This window comes from Cervus canadensis, chromosome 6, assembly GCF_019320065.1.
Source record: "Cervus canadensis isolate Bull #8, Minnesota chromosome 6, ASM1932006v1, whole genome shotgun sequence".
Lineage (NCBI taxonomy): Eukaryota > Metazoa > Chordata > Mammalia > Artiodactyla > Cervidae > Cervus > Cervus canadensis.
This window is the reverse complement of record NC_057391.1, coordinates 70,956,305-70,979,184: the sequence shown is the minus strand read 5'-3', so window position 1 is coordinate 70,979,184 and position 22,880 is coordinate 70,956,305. Positions and strand designations below refer to the sequence as shown.

The following is a 22,880-nucleotide window of genomic DNA, read 5'->3' as shown; positions in this document are numbered from 1 at the left end:
ATAGAAATCAAGGAGGTATTAGGAGGAAAGGAAAATGAGCTAACTTTAAAATATTTTTTAAAATAATGACACAGTTGGTGTGATGATACTGCAAAAATGGTGAGGCATTAAAAGTGAAAGGAATCAGTAACACTGATGTTTTTAGTCTGAACAAATGGAAGAATAAAGTCTTATGTTATTGTCTAAACTTTTATGTTTCAAATTTTTATAATATGCAAATGTTGAGAATAAATAACTTTTAATAAAAAGATTATAAATATAAATTAAAATAGTAATTAGAATATTTAGAGATTTTGAAAATGAGAATAATGAGAAATGAGATACTAGAAAACACTGATAGGAATATCTCAGTAGGAGTATCTCAAAGTTAAACATGTACTTTAAAACTTTTCTATAAAATTTTGTATTACAGAATCTATCGGGAGCGGCGGGTGGCCTGCGCGGCGTGTTCGGAGGCGGCGGCGGCGACGGTTCTAGGCGCTTAGCCGCCTGTGGCTAGCGGATCGGTGGGTGAGGCGGCAGTAGCAGAAGCGGGTCTCCAGGTCGCGGCGTCGGGCTCCCGGAGCAGTAAGCGGCAGGAAAAGGATGGCGGAGTCTTCAGACAAGGTCTACCGGGTCGAGTACGCCAAGAGCGGGCGCGCGTCTTGCAAGAAATGCAAAGAGAGCATCCCCAAGGACTCGATCCGGATGGCCTTCATGGTGCAGTCGCCCATGTTCGATGGGAAAATCCCGCATTGGCACCACCTCTCCTGCTTCTGGAAGGTCGGCCACTCCATCTGGCACCCTGATGTCGAGGTGGATGGGTTCTCCGAGCTCCGCTGGGATGACCAGCAGAAGATCAAGAAGATGGCCGAGACTGGAGGAGCAACAGATGTTTCAGGCAAAGGCCAAGATGGAGTTGGCAGCAAGACAGAGAAGACGCTGATTGACTTTGGGGCAGGGTACGCCAAATCCAACAGAAGCACGTGCAAGAGCTGCATGGAGAAGATAGAAAAGGGCCAGGTGCGCCTGTCCAAGAAGGTGGTGTACCCCGATAAGCCCCAGCTGGGCATGGTTGACTGCTGGTACCACCCAAAGTGTTTTGTTCAGAAACGGGAGGAGCTGGGCTTCCGTCCTGAGTTCAGTGCAAGCCAGCTCATGGGCTTCAGCTGCCTCACTGCAGAGGACCAAGAAGCCCTCAAGAAGCAGCTCCCGGAAATCAAGGGTGAAAGAAAGAGAAAAGGCGATGAGGTGGATGGACTAGATGAAGTGGCCAAGAAGAAATCTAAAAAAGAAAAAGACAAGGAGATTAAGCTTGAAAAGGCCCTCAAGGCCCAGAACGACCTGATCTGGAACGTCAAGGACGAGCTAAAGAAAGCGTGCTCAACAAACGACCTGAAAGAGCTGCTCATCTTCAACAAGCAGCAAGTGCCCTCCGGGGAGTCGGCGATCTTGGACCGAGTGGCCGACGGTTTGGTGTTTGGCGCCCTGCTTCCATGTGAGGAATGCTCAGGCCAGCTGGTCTTCAAGGGCGACGCCTATTACTGTACCGGGGACGTGACTGCCTGGACCAAGTGTATGGTCAAGACACAGACACCCAACCGGAAGGAGTGGGTGACCCCAAAGGAATTCCGAGAAATCTCTTACTTCAAGAAACTGAAGATCAAAAAGCAGGACCGCATATTCCCCCCAGAGAGCAGCGCCCCGGTGGGGGCGGCACCCCCGCCCTCTGCAGCTTCAGCGCCTGCCGCTGTGCCCTCCGGCCCCTCAGACAAGCCATTATCCAACATGAAGATCCTGACTCTTGGGAAGCTCTCCCAGAACAAGGATGAAGTGAAGGCCACGATCGAGAAACTCGGGGGGAAATTGACAGGGACGGCCAACAAGGCCTCCCTGTGTATCAGCACCAAAAAGGAGGTGGACAAGATGAATAAAAAGATGGAGGAAGTAAAAGAAGCCAACATCCGCGTCGTGTCTGAGGACTTCCTCCAGGACATCTCTGCCTCCACCAAAAGCCTTCAGGAGTTGCTCTCCACCCACCTCTTGTCCCCCTGGGGGGCTGAGGTGAAGGTGGAGCCTGTTGAAGCAGTGGCCCCGAGAGGGAAGTCAGGGGCCGCGCCCTGCAAGAAGAGCAAGGGCCCCGTCAAGGAGGAAGGTACCAACAAATCTGAAAAGAGGATGAAATTAACTCTTAAAGGAGGCGCAGCCGTCGACCCTGATTCAGGTCTGGAACACAACGCACACGTCCTCGAGAAAGGTGGGAAGGTCTTCAGCGCCACCCTCGGGCTCGTGGACATCGTCAAAGGGACCAACTCGTATTACAAGCTGCAGCTCCTGGAGGATGACAAAGAGAGCAGGTACTGGATATTCAGGTCCTGGGGCCGTGTGGGCACGGTGATTGGTAGTAACAAACTGGAGCAGATGCCATCCAAGGAGGATGCCATTGAGCATTTTATGAAATTATATGAAGAGAAAACCGGAAATGCCTGGCACTCCAAAACCTTTACGAAGCATCCCAAAAAGTTCTACCCTCTGGAGATTGACTATGGCCAGGATGAAGAGGCGGTGAAGAAGTTGACGGTAAACCCTGGCACCAAGTCCAAGCTCCCCAAGCCAGTGCAGAACCTCATTAAAATGATCTTTGATGTGGAAAGTATGAAGAAAGCCATGGTGGAGTATGAGATTGACCTTCAGAAGATGCCCTTAGGGAAGCTGAGCAAAAGGCAGATCCAGGCTGCGTACTCCATCCTCAGCGAGGTCCAGCAGGCACTGTCCCAGGGCAGCAGTGATTCCCACATCCTGGATCTCTCCAACCGCTTCTACACGCTGATCCCCCACGACTTCGGGATGAAGAAGCCCCCGCTCCTGAACAATGCAGACAGCGTGCAGGCCAAGGTGGAAATGCTGGACAACCTGCTGGACATTGAGGTGGCCTACAGTCTACTCAGGGGTGGTTCTGATGACAGCAGCAAGGACCCCATTGATGTCAACTATGAGAAGCTCAAAACTGACATTAAGGTTGTGGACAAAGATTCCGAAGAAGCCGAGATCATCAGGAAGTATGTGAAGAACACTCACGCGACCACACACAACGCGTACGACTTGGAAGTCGTCGACATCTTCAAGATAGAGCGCGAAGGGGAGAGCCAGCGTTACAAGCCGTTTAAGCAGCTGCATAACCGGAGGCTCCTGTGGCACGGGTCCAGGACCACCAACTTCGCAGGCATCCTATCCCAGGGTCTCCGGATAGCCCCACCTGAAGCGCCTGTGACAGGCTACATGTTTGGTAAGGGGATCTATTTCGCCGACATGGTCTCCAAGAGTGCCAACTACTGCCACACATCCCAGGGAGACCCAATAGGCTTGATCCTGTTGGGAGAAGTTGCCCTTGGAAACATGTATGAACTGAAACACGCTTCGCATATCAGCAAGTTACCCAAGGGCAAGCACAGTGTCAAAGGTTTAGGCAAAACTACCCCTGACCCATCGGCTAGTATTACCATGGATGGTGTGGAGGTGCCTCTCGGGACAGGGATTTCGTCTGGTGTTAATGACACCTGTCTGCTATATAACGAGTACATCGTCTATGACATTGCTCAGGTCCATCTGAAGTACCTGCTGAAGCTGAAGTTCAACTTTAAGACATCCCTGTGGTGAGCTGTGAGGGGTACAGCCCGCTGACTGACGTGCTTCGCACTGACCAGGCAGAAACCTCAGCTGAGTTGCTGAGGCATAGTAGCTTCACTCAGTCTCCTTAGAAAGGATTTTATATGAACACTTGGTCACATGTTTCAACAATTTTCCCAGCTTTTCAAATCCCTTGATTGTGTTGGGTGGGGGAGCGGGCGGGGGGTTGTTTTGGGGTATTTCTCCTGCCAGCCATAACCCTGGTAGGTACAACTGACAATAGAGGGAAAGTTGGGGAGGGTCTTAACTGTCTAGATTAGTCCAATGAAAGAGCCTTGCAAGCCACGTTAGAACGTCTGCCTTACTGGTTTCCCCAGGGAAGGAAAAAAATAATCTTCTACCCTTGTTTCTAAGTATTCATCTTTAGTTTTGGAAAAATGTTAAGTGTTTATTTTGAAGTCAAATAAAAACTAATTTCATACTAAAAAAAAAAAAAAAAAAAAAAAAAATTTTGTATTACAATTATTATGTATGCACGATCATGGTATTTTTGTCTATTAAAACTTCTTTATTGATGCATCTTCAGCATGTAGAAAGATGGCAGGCATATAATATGCACTCAAGAGTCAGAATAAATGAAAAAGGAGCCTTATTTTTTCTCTAGGTCCAATTTTTTCCTTTACCTATTATTTAAATTCCACAAGTTCTGATTTTGACTTTCACCATTCTATATGATAAGAATTAAGAGACAGTGATTTATGTGTCATTATTATCAGAGTAAACTTCAGTTATAATTAAACCAATCTAAAGAATTTTAAACAAAAAATATCCACAGGTGATTTTTCTGAAAGGAATTTTTTAATCTGTGAAACAAATCAGTAAGTTAAACTAAAATTCAGAAGAGTTCCTCAAATATTCTTCGTTGTGCACATCTTGGAATGTGTCTATTTACCAGAGATTACAAAAAAATAAGACTACCTTTTGAGATAGGAGATAAAGCAGCTTATGTTCTGTAGGGCAAGCTTCTATGTTGGTACATTTATCATTCTTACTAGGTGATAACTAAGCTGACTCCAAGAATGCTGTGGTTGTTCAAGTGTGGTTAGCATGCCACTGGGGGTTTACATGATTATTTTAGTTGATGATACATACTATTAAAAAAAAAAATCAACAATTCCACGGATAATAAAGTTTAGGACTAGGTTAAAGTAGGCACTATGAAGAAAGGAATATGAGTCAACTTAAAATTATTTTAAAAATAACAGCCCAGTTGGTACGATGACATTGTGAAAATTGTGATGATCATAAATGAAAGACTGAAGTTTTAGAAACATTAAGTTAAAGGAATAAGGAAGAGTACAAAGCACATTGTATACCATTAATAAGGAGTTATTAATTTGATGGGGTTTAGAAAGGGAATTGAGAAGCTGGACAGATACAGCTTCTAAACGATCTATGGACAATGGTTCAAGGACAGAGAATAAACAGACGCTATTAAAGAAAAGGTTCTGGCACTTAGCTGGGACTTTATCATAAACAAAGAGAGGTGATACAGCTGTCCATCAGTGGTCAGCTCACTGAGTGTCAGTCGGTCTGTTATACGTCTGTCTTCACACATCTTATCTATTTGAGAAAGAAAAGTACATGGAGACTGTGATTATATCTGCGTAGTCTACCTCCTTTCACTTGGTAGAACACAATATGCATGTAGATATTTAAATATTTTAATACTAATGAAAGAGCATTTTATGACATATGAATTGATTCAGAGATACCTTTTCTTAACAGTATGCAAAAAAACATATCATAACTACATGGTTCAGTGAATTTTCACACAGTGAATGAACCCATGAACCATCATTTTCCCTTTGTTTTCAAACTAGCTGCATTGCCTAAACTTATTTGTTCACTTTTACCTAAATGAAATAAAACACTCTACTCATTGGGATTTCATGCCACGTCGTATCTTCAGATTGTCATAATTGTTAGTGCTTTTAACGTTTAAAGTCTACATGTGAACTTTTTACTGCCTCAACATAGGTTGGGAGTGGGGGTGGAATTACCATTAAAGCCTTATCTCTGGAGAGCCATATAGAATTCAATTAATATTTATTTTAAACAGCTTAAATTCCAACAGCAACAGGCCTGTTTACCTTTATTTTCTCTCCTTTTGTTCAATCAGAAGTTCAAATAGATACAATATGTGCATTATTATTAACCAATGAGATTATCCTGCTTTAGTGAATTTTAAGTTGCTAAACGCTAACATATTAATAATTATGGTTTTCTTCTGGCCATTTCTTTTCTGTGATAATAAATACTGTAAAGCAGAAATGGAGAAGACACCAAATCTGACACTCTTCTTGTGGTAATTGTGTTCTTGACTTCTTAGCTGCAATCTAAAATAGTTTTTCCTTGGTGGATTATTATGACTTTTGGATTCAGAAGAGAACTTTCCAAACTTCCAGGATTAGACAAATTACCAAGTTAGGAATATGGTTAGCATTTTAATTAAAATTTCCAGTTGATTTGATGAGCAACTACCTATTTTGAATTTCACTGCCTAATACAATGAAAACAGAATAAATTTTTGTACCAATTTAAAAATTACTATTAATCTTTCTCTGAATTATGTTTTTTGTTTCCTTAATTTTTTCTTCTTATTCTTTTTTCGAAATCTACTTCCATTGTAGTTTTCTCCTGTACTGAGTCCTTTTAACTTAAAATCTTTCTCCTCTTTCTTGGTGTGTGCGTGTGTCTCCTTTGTTCTGAATCTTGGTCTATTTTGTTCATCTGGTAATTTTTATGTTTTTTCTCTGTATCTCTTTGCCTCTCTTTCTCTTTGGCTCCTTCTTGTCCATCCTCTTCCCTCCCTACTTCTGCTCCTCTTTCTTTTAGTTGAAAACTGATAAAGCTTTATCTTGACAGCTCAGAGCAAAGAATATTTGATTAACTTGGAACTCATAATTTGGTAGATTTGTTTTCTTCTTATTTCATGATGTTTATCTTGAACATTTATTCATAAATCTCTTTGCCATTGACAGGTTATTATAAATAAAAATAACAATCTTTGTGAGGTACAAGAATAAAATAATATGAATGTGACGCCCATAAAATGTGGTTTCTTAAATATTGAAAATTTCCAAAAAAAAACTATTTTCTAATTAATTTTTAAAATAATGCATATTATCTTAATGACTTCAGTAGTCATTAAGATTTTTAGGAAAATGAGTAGTATATCCTAACATTCTCTACTTGCATAAGTCAATGGAAAGTATGTGTTTTAAGGAAAATCTTGAACTTCAATAGAGAAAAAAAATCATACATGCATAAAACTAAATAAAAAATCAAGTGCAAATGCCAGTAACAAAAATAATCAAACTAGGCTCAGACTTTTTTTCTATGACATTACATACTAGAAAGCAGTGAAATAATGTCTTTGTACTTGAAAGAGATTGAGTCTCATGACTTTTATACTTAGTCAGTATGTCACTTCATATGTGAAGATAACAGACGGAGTTAGATAGCCAAGGACTACCCATAACCCTTCCTGAAAAAATACTCAAGTAAAATTGTGGTCAGCCAAGACAGTAGTCAAAATAGAGGTTCAAAGAGAGGAGAGATGACTGTATCGAAGGATGGGTGCTAAGAATTAAAAATTCATTTAATCATAAGATTATATTGTAATAATTATTATGAATAATTACAAAACAAAGAATATATTATTAGCAAGTCTTAGAAAAGACATATTTAAAGGTAAAAATAACTTGAATATAAGAAATGAGTTAAGTTCCCCAGACAGATGGGGAAAATTAATGAGGAGATATGGGAAATGTTAAAATGTTCTGATAAACTTTTCATGTGTGTGCAATTCAATGACTTTTAATATAGTCACAGAGTTGTGCACGTATCATCACAATCCATTTTAGACTATTTTTTTTTTTTACCTCAAAAAGAAACCTTATACCCTTTAGCCATCAGCCCACAACCTCATAAGTACCACCAAATTCAGGCCTAGGCAACCACTAATCTACTTTCTGTCTTTATAAATTTTCCTCATCTGGACATTTCACAGAAATGAAATCATACAATGTGTAATGCTTTGTGACTGACTTCCTTCTCTTGGCATGTTTTTGTAGCATGTATCAGCATCCCATTCCTTTTTATATCCAAATAATATTCCATAGATATAATGTATTCATTTGTTGATGGGCACTTGGGGTTTTTCCTACTTTCTGGCTATTACAAATAATGCTGCTATGAAATTTTGGAATTTTTTCTGTGAACATGTGTTTCTTGGGTGTATGCCTAGGACTAGTGGATCATGTGGTAACTCTGCGTGTAACCATTTGGGGAACTGCCAAACTGTTTTTCAAAGTGGCTGCACCATTTAACATTCCCACCAGCAATGGATGAGTGTTTTAACTTGCACACATCCTAACCAGTACTTATTATCTATATCTTTTTTATTATAGCCACCTTGTGTGAAGTGGTATCTAACTCTGGTTTTGGTTTGCATTTCTCTAATGATTAATGATATAGAGCATCCTTCCACATGCTTACTGGTTATTTGAGTCACGACTATTTAAATCTTTTTCCAGCTTCTTGACTGAGTTGTCTCTTTGTTGTTGCTGTTGTTGAGTTGTAATAATTCTTCATATATTCTGGATACTAGATAATTATTATTATTTTTTTAGATAATTATTAAATATATAACTTGCAAATATTTTCTCTCATTCCATGGGCTGTCTTTTCACTTTCTTGATGAGGTTCTTTGGAGTTCACAAGTTTTAAATTTTGATGAGGTTCAGTTATCTATTTTTTTCTTTTACAGTTTACTCTTTTTGGTATCATAGCTAAGAAAATATAGCTTAACTGAGAGTCAAAAAGATACTCATCTAGGTTTTCTTCAAATTTTCTTTATTTTTTTTTCCTTCAAAAAGAGTTTCTTTATTGCTTAACATTTAAAATACTTAAGTTGATGATTCTTTTTTGATTAATTTTTATAAATAATGTATAATGTATAATTTTTATAAATAATGATTCAACTTTAGTTTTGTGGATGGTAGAAGTTCAACTTTACTTTTTTCTATGTGGATATCCCATTATCCCAGCACCATTCATGGAAAATACTATTGTTTTCCTATGGAATTTTCTTGACATTCTTGTCAAAAATCAATTGACATAAATGTGAGAATTTATTTCTGGATTCTCAAAGCTATTTCACTCATCTATAAGTCTATCCTTACGCCAGCTCCACACTACTTTGGTTACGATAGCATTTAGTAAGTTTTGAGATTGGGGAATGTGAGTCCTCCAACTTTGTTATTCTTTGTCAAGATTGTTTTGGATATTTTGGGCCTCTTGTACTTTTATATGAACTTTAGAATCAACTTGCACCATTCTACAAAAAATAGCAGCTGAACTTTTGATTGAGATTGCATTGAATATATTCATCAATTTGAGAAGTATTGCCATCTTAACAATATGAAGAACTCTATGAATCCAAGATGTCTTTCCATTTATCTTGGTCTTTAATTTCTCTCAACGACCTTTTGTAGTTTCCATTGTATGTGTTGCCTTTTTGGGGGGTTATATTTATTTCAAGTATCTTATTCTTTTTGATGCCATTGAGAATGGTATTTTCAATTTGTATTCCCTGATTTTTCATTGGTAACTTATAGAAATGCATTTGAGTGTTGTATATTAATTTTTTATGCTGCAACTTTGCTAAACACATTTATTAGTTCTAGTATTTTTTGTAGATATAATGGTAAATTTTCTACATAAAAGATCATGTTGCCTACATTAAATAGTTTAATTTCTTCCTTTCCAATCTTGAAGCTTTTTTAGAAAAAGTCATATTGCTCTAGATAGAAACTGCAGGGCAGTGCTGGATAGAAAATGTAATGAGAGCAGATATCCATGTCTTGTTCCTGACACTTGAGGGAAATCATTTAGTTTTTCACCACTGAGTATGTGTTAGCAGTAGTCTTCTTCACCAGTGTCCCTTATCCAGTCGAGAAAGTTTCCTCTTTTTCCTAATTTGCTGAGAGATTTTTCAGGAATGGATATTGGATTCTGTCAAATTATCTTCTGTATCTACTGACATGATCATGTGTTTTTATCCTTTCTTCTATTAATGTGTTTTATTACACTGATGTTTTTGTAGGTTAGATCAATCTTGCCTTCCTGGGATAAATTCCATGTGGTTGTGGTGCATAATCCTTTTTATATAAATAGATCATGAAATTTGATATGTTAGTATTTTCTTGAGAATGTTTGCATCAATTTTCCTAATGATGCAAAAATATTTATAAAACATTTTAGAATATTCATAAAATATTGGTTTGCAGTTCAGTTTTCTTTCCTTGTGTGTCTTTGTTTGGTCTCGGTATCAGTCATACAGGCTTCACAGAATGAGTTACAAAGAAAGCATTCCTGTCTCTGTTACTTTTTTGGAACAGTTTGTGAAGGATAGCTATTAATTCTTTAGAGGTTTGGTAGAATTCAGCAGTGAAGACGTTAGGGCATGGATCTTCATTTCTGGGAAGATTTTTGGTTAATAATTCAATCTCTCCAATTGTTGTCTATCCAAATTTTCTGTTCCTTCTAGAGTCCATTTGGTAGCTTTGTCCTTCTAGGAATTTGTCTATTTCAATTTGCTAGCATACTACTCTTCACAGAATCCCCATAATCCTTTTATCTGCAAGGTCAGTAGTGACATTTCCTTTTCATTTATGATTTTAGTAATTTGAGTCTTCTATTTTGCTTTGTCAGCTACTTAAAAGTTTGTCAATTTTGTTCATCTTTTCAAGAAACCAGCTTTTAGCTTTGCTGGGTTTTTAATATATTTTTATTCTCTATCTCATTTATTTCCACTCTTACCTTTGTGTTTCCTTCCTTTTGCTTGCTTTAGTTTTGGCTTGCTCTTCTTTTTTAGTTTCCTATAGTGTATGGTTAATTTATTGATTTAAATTCTTTCTTCTACTTTAGTACAGATGTATAAAGTTATAAATTTCAGTTTAAACACCACTCTGTGCATGCTTTGGGATATGTTTTCAATGCTATAAGCAGGTAGCTTACAACTATGCCTTCATCTTCATTTTCTTGTGCAGAGCCTCAAGGTCAGCCAGAGGTGAGAAATCATGGCTTTCTCAGCTCTTTCTTGAACATGAGCAGAGCACTGCAACTGCACAGGACTTTCGAGATTCCCTGGAATATGCTGAACCTCTGTAACATAGACATCTCATTCTATATTTTTTCCTTTTAATTTTTTTGGTCAGGGTCTTAGTATCTCCAACTAATATAATTGCCTCATGCACCTGCAGTGGTAAACAACTGACACGACTTGTTTTTGGCAAATGTCCTATAATAACAAGGCTATTCACAGAGTAAGCTCTGATGCAGGTCAAATAAAGACTAACTTTGATAACAGAGCTTTTCAAGGAGCTAAAAGGTCAAATAGTGACAATTATCTGGGGATGGAAAGAGTAGGAGTGTCGAATCCATTCTGTCCCTCTCCACCAGTGGCTACCAGGCTTCCGATTTTCACATCTATCATAGCTGTGAAGCCAATGAGTTTCTAAGACTATCCTGGAACTGGGGGGAGAAGCATAGGAATAGGGCATGTTAAGAGCCACAAAGCTCACTGTTCTTACTGATATTTAGCCATTTTTCTTGAATAAACAATCCTAGAATATTGCAACCCTTTGTTCATTTCTAGAGTTCTGAATAAGTTGATTTTAACCATTTTTGGTCATTGTTCTCTTGCTTTGGGGCTTCCCTGCTAGTTCAGATGGTAAAGAATCTACCTGCAATGCAGGAGACCCGGGTTCAATCCCTGAGTTGGGAAGATTCCCTGGAGAAGAAAATGACAACCCACTCCAGTATTCTTGCCTGATGAATTCCATGGACAGAGGAACCTGGCAGGCTACAGTCCATGGAGTCACAAAGAGTGGGACACAACTGATCGACTAACACTCACACTAACATAATCTCTTGCTTTTATGAATGAGCAGATTTTCATAGGTTCTTACTCCATCATTGTGAAAATGTTTCTAAACAAGTGCATTTTTAGATTAATATTTTATATAAATAAAATAAATATATAAAAAATAAATATAAATATATATATATATATATATATATAATGAATACAGAGTATTTCAGGGTGCTATATTTCATTGTTTATTTTCAATTAATTGCATTTTGATCATGTGTCAAATTTTAAATTATAGAAACTAGATTAAAAAGTTAAAGGGAGGGACTTCCCTGGTGGTCCACACTACCAATGCAGGAGGCCCGTGTTCAGTCCCTGGTCAGGGAACTAAATCTTACATGTTGCAACTTAGTTCAAATGCCCCAACTAAAGATCTCACATGCTACAACAAAGATCAAAGATCCCATATGCTGCAACTAACATCTGGCACAGCCAAATAAATAAATATTAAAAAAAAAAAAAGTCAGAGTGAAAAACAATGTGGTCAGTTTTTCAGAAGTTTAAACACAAAACTATACATGACCTAGGAATTCCACTCCTAGGAAATATATATTCAAAAGAATTGAAACCAGAGACTCAAACAGATACAGGAACATCTCAGAGATGTCATGAGTTCAGTTTTGGACCACCACCATAAAACGAATATTGCATTAGGCAAATAATCACAATAAAGCAAGTCACAATCTGGTTGGTTGGGGAACTAAGATCCTGCAAGCTGTGTGCTGTGACCAAAATAAACAAACAAACAAATAAATAAAAATAATGTGTGTCCAAGATAACGTAACCAATAAGTGAAAAAGCTGAGACTTAAACTCAGGTCTAACTGTAAAGTATTCAATACAGTACTTTATAGTACTCATCTCAGAATACTGACAGTAAGTCATTTCATTTAATTCACATGATGTAAAAATTGTAGAACTTTATGAAACAAAAACTGACTTCAAAAAAGCAAACAATGTTAACCTAACTCATTAATTTGAATCATTCTTGGGGTAGGAAGAAATTGGCAAAGGAAAGACTAGTCACAGAGAATATCTTCCTAAACTTCTACCTCCTCAATCTTCTGCAGGTGGAAAATAATTTTGATTGAAGTTCTAAAGTCCCATTTCCCAATAAATGAAGTCACTCTTCATTTATACTGAAATTGTACAACAGCAAGTATAGAAGTTCTTAAACTAAAAGACAGTTAAAGTGACACTTACATAGACGAATGGCTCCTTTTCAGGAGCTTAACTTTCTCCTCAAAACATTTTAATAAGCCACATGGTACCAGACAGCACCAATCAAGAATTGTCACTGTTGTCTCTTTCTGTCTTTAGTTCTTCCTTTCTTTCTTTGTTTTGGAAGTGTTAATAGCCTTTGACTTTTTTCTCCCTGTGTAGCATATGTCATATCCTACCGTGAGTCCATCTGTTGTATTTGAGTACAACTTCAGGGATAAGGAAACATTCATGAGCTCAAAAACCATATGCTATTAAGATTTTTGTTTCTGTTTTGTTAATAAACACAACAGGGAAAGAAAAATTAAGAAAAAATCTGAATCATCTTTGTAAATCCTGACCAGAGAAATGTTTAGTGTTACAATTGTTTTTATTATCTTAAGAAAGTTTTTTTATTTATTTGGCTGTGCCAGGCCTTAGTTGCAGCATGCAGGAACTGGTTCTCTGACTAGAGATTGAACCTGGGCCCCTGCACTGAGGCGTGGTGTCTCAGCCACTGGACCACCAGGGAAGTCCCTTCTGTTTGATTTAAAAATGGAAATATGACTATACTTTATGCCTTGAGCACTTAGACCATAAGAGACGTGGGGATGCAAGAGAAGGAAAGAATATGGGAGCGATGTTCCGACTTCTGACTTCTATCGTCAGAAGAAAGCCTGTCCTGGGTTGCATACACAACACAGGTCATGAAAAATGAAGGGGCTCGTCAAAATAAACTTTTGCCCCCAAATGAACAGGCTAACAGGAAAGTTAAAAGTTCTTTCCTAGATGGGGCTTTGAAAATTGTCATCCCTCAGCAGACGCTGGATGCTTCCAGACCTTCAGGACAAGTCCTAAATTCTGTACAAGAAACTCCTTCTTGATTTCCCTTTTAAGGAAATTATCCTGAGATCAAATTAGTCTGGGTCGTCTGGTGGTATCTTCTAATGCTTGGAAAAAAAGGAAATAGGCCTTTTAAGACCAAACAAAAACAAAAACTTCAGTGTTATAGACTGTTTTATCTTTCAAGCGCAACAGCGACACCTAGTGGACAAAATCTTTCCCTAACTAGAGCTTTTGTTATTCAGTAGCAAAGTCCGGTCTGACTCTGTGACGCCACAGACTGGACTGCAGATGTCAGGCTCCTTTGTTCTTCACTGTCTCCCGGGGTTTGCTCAGATTCATGTCCACTGAGGCAGTGAGTTTAACGTTTTCTATTTCTATCTTTAATAAAAAATATGCTATAAAATATTTATACCTTAATAAATGTTTTCTTCCCCCTAGATTCACTCATATCAGTGGCCACTGATTAAAAACGTTTTCTCAAATATATACTAAAAAGTTTCTCAGTAACTTGTGTGGCCAGGGCCTTGGGTCCCCCAGAGAGTTGTTCAACAGGATATCAAGTAATCTCTCGCACCCACAGAACTCACCTGGGCGAGGGAACAAGACCTCTTCCTAGCCATTTTTCTTCTTCCCATTAGAACTCTGATGGGGCGTTCTGATAGTAGCCACACTTTGGAGGAGGTGCTGATCATATTTCTCCAAGGTACATGGAGCTCACAGTGAAATAATACCAGAGGCCAGGGCTAGAATCTAGTTAGAGTCCAGAATGGGGAAAAAAAAGATTGAAGTAAGAGTTCTAGGTAAGATTGCCACACAAGGAAGAACTATGTCTTAATTCTATATTTTAATAGACTAATCTAGGGGAAACATAAATCAAGAAAGCAAGCAAGCCATAAGTAAGTTCTAAATTGCTCTTCATTCTCCTTCAGGTTTAATCTTGTTAAGAAGTCCTAGAGAATTGCCCAGACCGTCTCTAAAAGTCAGGACTGGTCCTAATGTATGAAAAAACACCTGATTCTGATGACTGAAGAAAGCTCCCACTTGTTTAGTATCTACTGCAAGCAAGACATGCTAAGATTTCATGCACATTAAATCAGACTGTATTTAATACATACAATCCTGAATTGTAGGCATTTAAACCTACCTTTATATATAATAAAAACGAGGCTCCAGGCTATTTAAGTAGCAGAATCAGATATCAAATCTCAGTTACTTCAGTTCTAAATCCCATTATCTGTTCAATGTGTATTGCCTCCTGCCATACAGATAGAAGAAAAAGGAAATGGAAACTATTCTTCATCTCTTCTCTAGAAATCTGATGAAACAATTTTACTGTTATCCTAAATTGAAAAATAACATTTCCTCCCCTGCTTCGTACTGTCAAATTTGGTATATTATATATTTTTCAACTTCAGGGGAGATTCACAATGATGCCGCTTCACTAGAACTTAAGAAACATCATCAAGGGGCTTCCCTGGTGGCTCAGCGGTAAGGAATCCCCCTGCCAGCTCAGGAGACACGAGTTCACTCCCTGGTCTGGGAAGATCCCACGTGCCTCGGAGCAGCTGAGCCCCTGCACCACAGCTATTGGGCCTGAGCTCCAGAGCTCAGAGAGCCACAACTACTGAGCCCTTTGCCACAGCTACGGAAGCCCAGTCACCCAGAGTCTGCACTCTGCAATGAGAGGAGCCGTGCGACGAGAAGCCTGCACGCCACAACGAGAAATAACCCCTGCTCACCGCAACTAGGGAAAAGCCCGCGCAGCAACAAAGGCCCAGCACGGCCAGAAAGAAAAATAAATAAATAAATATTTTTTTAAACCATCAGATTTTGATTTGCCTTAGTAGATTTATGAGAGTACCACTACTTGGACAAGTTGCTTAGATTTCAGTCCTGGCTCACCTATTTATTTGCTGTATGACCTTGGCAGGTTACTTACGTGGGCCTCAGTTTCTTCATTTATAAATGGAACGTGGTATGTGCTTAGCCAGGACTCACTCTTTGTGATCCCATGGAGTAGAACCCGCCGAGCTCCTCTATCCAAGGGATTCTCCAGGCAAGAACACTGGAGTGGGTAGCCATTCCCTTCTCCAGCAGATCTTCTGGCCCCAGGGGTTGAACCTGGGTCTTCTGCACTGCAGGCTGATTCTTTACCATCAGAGCCACCAGGGAAGCCTGTATAAGTGGAATAATAAAATTTATTTCATAGATTGTTGTGAGGACTAACTAAAGTGCTTAAAGCAGTGCCTGGCACTTAGCAAAAGCTCAGTATCATTATTATTGACAATATTATTTCTAATATACTAAAAAGTAACAAGTTATGTAATTATGTAACAACTTTGAGGTATAATTTACATAAATTCATCCATTTAAAATTTTTTTCTCTAATTTTTTAAAAGATTTTTTTTGATGTGGACCACTTTTAAAATCTTTATTGAATTTGTTATAATATTGCTTCTGTTTTATATGTTTTATTTTTCCATGGGATCTTAGCTCCCTTACCAGGGATCGAACCCATACTCCCTGCACTGGAAGACGAAGTCTTAACCACCCATTTTTAACAGTACAATTTAATGATTTTTAGTCAGTGTAATAAATATTTCAACAATCACAATTCAGTTTTAGAATATTACCATCACCCTAAAAATTTCCCTTGTCCCGTTTGATATATACCAGCCCCATTCTCAGCCCTAGGCAATCATGGATCTGCTCTGTCTCTGTAAATTTGCCTTCCTTAAACATGCCACGTAAATGGAACCATACGACAGGCAGTCTTTGTGTTTCTTTCACATAGCATGATGTTTCTGAGGCTCAGCCATGCTGTAGCATGTATCAGTAGACTATTCACCGCTGAACAGTGCCCATCATATGGATAAACACACCATGTTTACCCATTCACCAGCTGATGAGTTTTCAGGCGGTTTCCACGCTTTGGCTATTGTGAATAATGCTGCTCTGAACATTCACACGCTGGTCTTTGTATGAACCAAGGTTTTCAGTTTTCTGGGTAATATCTAGGAGTGGAATTGTTGGATTATATGGGAAATTTGTTTAAATTTCTAGGTAACTGCCAAGTATACCAATTCTTCTATTCATTTTTAATTGGTTTGTTTGGCCTTTTTTAAATGAGTTGTATAAAATAAGTCTCAATAAATTTATAAGGATTATTTTACTTCAGTTTGATGGAAATCTATATATTTCCCTTAGGTCAAGTTGGTTGATAATGTTTAAGATTCTAACCTTGCTGATTTGATTTTCTGTCTAGTTATTATTTTAGTTTTTGAGAATAGGATATTAAAATCTCCAGTTAATATTATTGAATTATTCTTCTTTCTTCAATTCTCTCAGTTTTTCCTTCATATATTTGGAGCTCTCTTGTTAAATGCATATATGTTTATAATTATCTTCATGATGGACTAATCATTTTACCATTATAACATATCTACTTTCCTCTTACAGTAACTTATTTTGGTCTTAAAGTCTATCAGACAAAATATTTTTTCTGATATTATAGCCACTCCAATTTTCTTATAGCCACTTTTTGTGTCATTTTACTTTCAATCTATTAAATCTATGAATCCAAAATGAATGTCTTATAGACAGTATGTAGTTGGATCTGATTATTTTATATCTTTACTTTCTAATTGACGTGCTTAGTCCATTTACATTTAACGTACTTGCTTGGTTAGCTTTACGCCTGCTATTTTCCTATTTGTATCTTTATGTCTTGTGTCATTTTTGTTCCTTTGTCCCAACTTTACTGCCTTCTTTTCCATTAAACCAATACTCTTCAGTTTGCCATTTTAATTCATTTGTTCATTTTTAAGCTATTTTTTTTTTAGCTTTTTCTTACTGGTTATTCTAGGGAATACGGTATGTATCTTTATCACAATCTGCTTCAGGCTTCAGCTCACCAATTCTACTAAAATGTGCAAACTTGATCTAATATACTGCCATTTTTTCCACCTCCCCTTCAATGAAGAGATCGATTAAGATAGATGCTTTCAAAGTTCCCAAATATTTTAAAGAGATAGAAAGTAAAAAAAGGAAAAGAAACACTGTCTTTTAGGAAAGGGATACACATGAACAAAGGCATGAATCAAAAAACATATATTGGCATATAATGCAATAGAGACATGAAAGAAACAACAAAGGCCAGATCATGAAGGACTTTGTTAAATCAATAGGGGAAGGGTTGGTAAAGCACACATTATTTTAAAATATAAAGAGGTATGGTCCCATTTGCATCCATTCAGAGCACTTTAACAGCAATGCAGAGGATCAGTTTCAGGAAGACACAACTGGACCAAAGTTCGCCATAACCCTCTTTCTGAGTTTTTCTTGATCTCCGAATGTGGTTTCTGTGAGTCCTCAGGTGGGATCAAGCCCCTACACATTCGTTCCTTAGCTTGTAATCCTCTGAGGTGATAACCCCAACTGCTGGAGTCTCACTGTGTGCAAAGTCATCCTAGTCAATGCTTCCTTCTTCAGAGATCACCTACTGAGTCTGCATAGAATCACACCATGGTATCTCTGTTTCATCCCTTCTTCATGCCCTACTCTCATTTACTGGCTGAATAGTTCCTTCATATTATGGATGAAAAAAAAGAGTAAAAATGAGGGTGAGTATGAACGCTTCCAAAACAAAATAAGTTCGAGGTGATAACAAATTTCCAGTAGTAGTAAAAATACTGGCTGAGGATTTACAATGTACCAGGCACTATTCTAAGTGCTTTGCATGCATTAACTCATTTGAGCCTCAAAATTGCTGTTCAGTTGCTAAGTCATGTTTGACTCTTCGCGATCCCATGGACTGCAGCACGCCAGGCTTCCCTGTCCTTCACCATCTCCTAGAATTTGCTCAGATTCATGTCCATTGAGTTGGTGATGCTATCTAACCATCTCATCCTCTGCCATCCCCTTCTCCCTCTGCCTTCAATCTTTCCCAGCATCGGGGTCTTTTCCAAATTTACCCTGGAAGAAACTACTATTTTCCTCATTTCACAGATATATTTGCCCAATGTCAGAGAGCAAGAAAGTGGCAGATTTGAATCCACTGAGTCTGACTCCAATGCTGGAATTCTGACTGCTCTGTCTTTAAGCAGAAGCTTGTTGACTAACGGTAAGGGTGGAGTGAGGTGAAGGGTGGCATAGGGTCAAAGCCTGGCTATGATGAGGTAACTTATGTGAGACTAACAGCTACATGTATTAAACACTTGCAGTCTGTCAGGCACTGGACTAAAAATTTCACATACATTAAAAGAGATAATCCATCAAAGCACCTGGCCAAGTGTTGAGTACATCATAAATACTCAATTACTATTAATTGCTATGATCACTTTTAATCCTCTCAGCAGTAATATTAGATGAGTATTACTGTATTCACTTTTCTAATGGAGAAACCAAAGTGCTGAGAGACAAGTAAATTACCCACGGTCAGGTAACAGTAAGTCCTAAAGCCAGCGTGTGAACTCTGATGTGCCTGAATGTTACAGCCCTATCTTTTCTACCACATTATGCTTTCACTAGGGTACCTACCCTTCCACCTGGAAGTTATGTGGTTCTGTGAAACCAAACAGCAAATAAGTTCAACTTAAAAAAATAATCTAGGGAATTTCTTGGCAGTCCAGTGGTTAGGGCTTCACGCTTCCACTGAAGGGGTCATGGGTTCAGTCCCTGATTGGGGAGCTGAGGTTACCCATCCCACAAAGCCAAAAATAAAAAATGGCTATGCAAACTTAAAGCTTACAAATTAGTAGACTATTAGCTGCTGCTGCTGCTGCTGCTAAGTCGCTTCAGTCGTGTCCAACTCTGTGCGACCTCATAGACGGCAGCCCACCAGGCTCCCCCGTCCCTGGGATTCTCCAGGCAAGAACACTGGAGTGGGTTGCCATTACCTTCTCCAATGCATGAAAGTGAAAAGTGAAAGTGAAGTTGCTCAGTCGTGCCCGACTCTTAGCTAACCCATGGACTGTAGCCTACCAGCCTCCTCCATCCATGGGATTTTCCAGGCAAGAGTACTGGAGTGGGGTGCCATTGCCTTCTCCGAGACTATTAGCTAGGTGAAGTTAAATCTGGTATAATAAGTAATATCAGAAGTGCAATGAAATGAGATTAGTTTTATTTTTAAATTTTCAAACCCACTTATTTACCAGCTAAAGATCATTTTCCTGGCCTTTCTCTTTACAAGTTCCACCTAGAAATTTCCAGGTGCTAATAAATGGAGAGAAACTCCAAGCTAGAATTGTGATGATCATGAGTTAAAATCAAATGGCCCTCAAGGATCAGAACTGGATATTCGCATAAGGGGTCAAGGTAGAAAAGTCCATGGGAATAGAAGATCTGAGACCACCACCACATACACAAACACCCAAACAGGTCAGAACGAAAATGAGCTCTCTGCAGAAATCTGACACCAGGAAGAGCTGTTCTGCCTGCGAAACAAGGAGAAAAACTCCACCTGCTGGTATGTGTGTAGAGACACGCGTAGAAACAGGCTAATAGGCTGTGCTAGGGATGGAAGAGTCACCAAGACACTCTCTGAACCCAAAGTCTCTGCAGGCAGTGGTTGTAGGTACACATTCTCACTGGGCTTCCCAGGTGGCGCTGGTGGTGAAGAACCCGCCTGCCAATGCAAGAGACACAAGATACTCAGGTTCAATCCCTGGGTCAGGAAGATTCCCTGGAGGAGGAAATGGCAACCAATTCCAGTATTCTTGCCTGGAGACTCCCATAGACAGAGGAGCCTGGTGGGCTATGGTCCACTGGATCACAGAGTCGGACACGATGGAAGCGACTGAACACGCAAGGTGACAAAATCCAAATCAGAAATAATTCAATAAGGACATCTTAATAAGCCAGAGTACATACAAATCACACAGTAAATCTCTAAGGATGAATTCAGAATCAAAAATTAGATGGAAAACAATAATATCAGAGAAGATCAGTAGGTCCAACAAATAAGACATATAACAAATAGCCAGACAGTGAAGTGACCGAGCTATATTAAAGTCTAGCTATGTTCTTCTCAGAAAAGAAGTGAAACTCTAAGGGGTGGGGGGTGGAAAGACATGTCAATGAAAACTATCAAGAAGAAATAAAGGGAATTTTATTCAACCTAAATAGAGGATTATAACCTGGGAAGCAGATTCACAGAAAACTTTGAAAACTGTTCCATTTGTTAGAAGTTGAAGGCATGTCATAGACATTTTTGAGACAGAAGACTGTACATCAAAATGATATGCTGATATTCCACATAAACGTCACCAAACATACCTAGCCAGGGCAGCACATAAAGCGAGCAGCAAGTGACCATGGCTCCCCACAGAGCTGAGAAAGGACACTATTCTAAGAAGTTACACCGCTAGCATCCCATCTTCGAGGAATCCTGGTTAATGTGTAATGCAGAGGCTCACTGCACAGTGGGGAGTGGGAAGGACCAAACAAACACACAGAGAGAAGTTTATGTTTAATTTTTCCTTGTCCTGCATAAAATATAAATAGTATTTCATCAGACATTATGAAAAACAAAAAAAGAGGAAACAAGAGATGTGAAAAAAATCATCCAGAAGGTGGCGCAGAGGGAAAAAAAACACAATATATCAAAGAGTATCTAAGAAATATGAAAAACAGAATGAGAAGCTCCAATATAAACCCAGTAAGAACTTCAGGGGGAGGAAGTAGAGAGAATGAGAGAAAAGCAGTATCCAAAAAGGTGACAGAGGAGAATTCTCCTAAACATGAATCCTAAGATTGAAAAACACCAAAGAATCTTCATGAGGAAAAATAGGCACAAATCAACAGGAAGGCATACTGAAGTTAAACTGTAGAAACCAAAGGTAATGAAGGAATTCCCTGGTGGTCCGGTGATTAGGGCTCTGTACTCTCACTTCCGAGGGACTGGGTTTAATCCCTGGCTGGGGAACCGATAACTAAAAAAAGAATAATTAGACTGACGTGGACTTATCATCAGCAGGCTTTTATTAGCAATTATAAGATCTAGAAACACATGGAGTGTTAAGAAAAACAAGGCTCACTGAAGTTAGAGCTCTCACCCTCAGACATCTGAATGGGGCTGCTGCTGCTGCTGCGTCACTTCAGTCGCGGCTCTTCGCTACCCCATGGACTGCATCCTACCAGGCTCCTCCGTCCATGGGATTTTCCAGGCAAGAGTACCAGAGTGGGTTGCCATTGCCTTCTCTGATCTGAATGGGGAATAGCTATTAAATAGCTCCTGTCCTTTATCGTAATTTGCTGGACAGCAGAGTTTGAAGAGGGCCAGTGAGAATAAAGTTTCCATTAAGAAGAAAGTGGCAAAATAAGGTTATTATATCCTTATGTTGCTCTTTGGAAAACTGTGGTAGTTCTTTCTGCACAGGGCCAAAGACCTCTGCAAAATGTTAAATCACATTTAATAGAACTGTATGATCCCCTTACACACGTTTCATGTATCAGCGTCTCCCTTATTTAATACGATTCTTTCACCCTCATCACCTGTTGATTAGGAACTTATACAGCTCAGAAATACTTCTGTACAACATTTCCTTTGGTTTTCCAAAACACTTTGCATCAAAATGGAAATACCTATATTACTTTTTCTGATTATAAAAGACACTCATTATGGGGGGACAAAAAAGAAATCAGAAATGTACATGGAGTGGTCAAGTTTGATCACATCATAAAATCAGATATACAAAAATACAGCATTTGTTATTTTCTGAGTAAGGACTGACTGACTCACTCTTCCTCTATAGTTCTCATTTCACAGAGGGAGGGTGGATATGGGATAAGAATATAAACCTGCTAGTTAAAGGTATCTCAGTTTCCTCCTGTTTCATCATCTGTTTCAGGTAAGTGTTTGGGGACAACCCTCTGAATCCACTCCCAAATTCTTGGAATTTAACTCTCCTACAAGATTTTATAGATGAACAGAATGATCTCTGTTCATTTCCAAGGCAAACCATTCAATATCACAGTAATCCAAGTCTGTGCCCTAAACGCTAATGCCAAAGAAGTTGAAGTTGAATAGTTCTATGAAAACCTACATGACCTTCTAGAATGAACACCAAAAAAAGATGTCCTTTTCATCATAGGGGACTGGAATGCAAAAGTAGGAAGTCAAGAGATACCTGGAGTAACAAATCAGTTTGGCCTTGGAGTACAAAATGAAGCAGGGCAAAGGCTAATAGAGTTTTGCCAAGAGAACACACTGGTCATAGCAAACACCC

General features: G+C 38.8%; 1 protein-coding gene and 1 long non-coding RNA gene across 2 annotated transcripts; one reads left to right on the top strand and one right to left on the bottom strand.

Moving 5' to 3' along the window:
• Window positions 1–418: 418 nt before the first annotated feature.
• Window positions 419–4,038, top strand: LOC122443738 (poly [ADP-ribose] polymerase 1). The gene has a single exon (XM_043472257.1). The coding sequence runs from the start codon at window positions 586–588 to the stop codon at window positions 3,634–3,636; it is 3,051 nt and encodes a 1,016-aa protein (XP_043328192.1). The 5' UTR covers window positions 419–585; the 3' UTR covers window positions 3,637–4,038.
• Window positions 4,039–4,460: 422 nt separating this feature from the next.
• On the bottom strand, window positions 4,461–14,907 carry LOC122443739. The gene is made up of 3 exons (XR_006270098.1): window positions 14,798–14,907; window positions 14,241–14,403; window positions 4,461–5,229 (listed from the first exon to the last, which is right to left on the bottom strand). It is a non-coding gene; the product is annotated as an uncharacterized LOC122443739 (long non-coding RNA).
• Between the last annotated feature and the right edge of the window lie 7,973 nt (window positions 14,908–22,880).

Excerpts from the sequence above, each read along its gene's own strand:
- LOC122443738 (XM_043472257.1), top strand. The coding sequence starts at position 586 with ATGGCGGAGTCTTCAGACAAGGTCTACCGGGTCGAGTACGCCAAGAGC.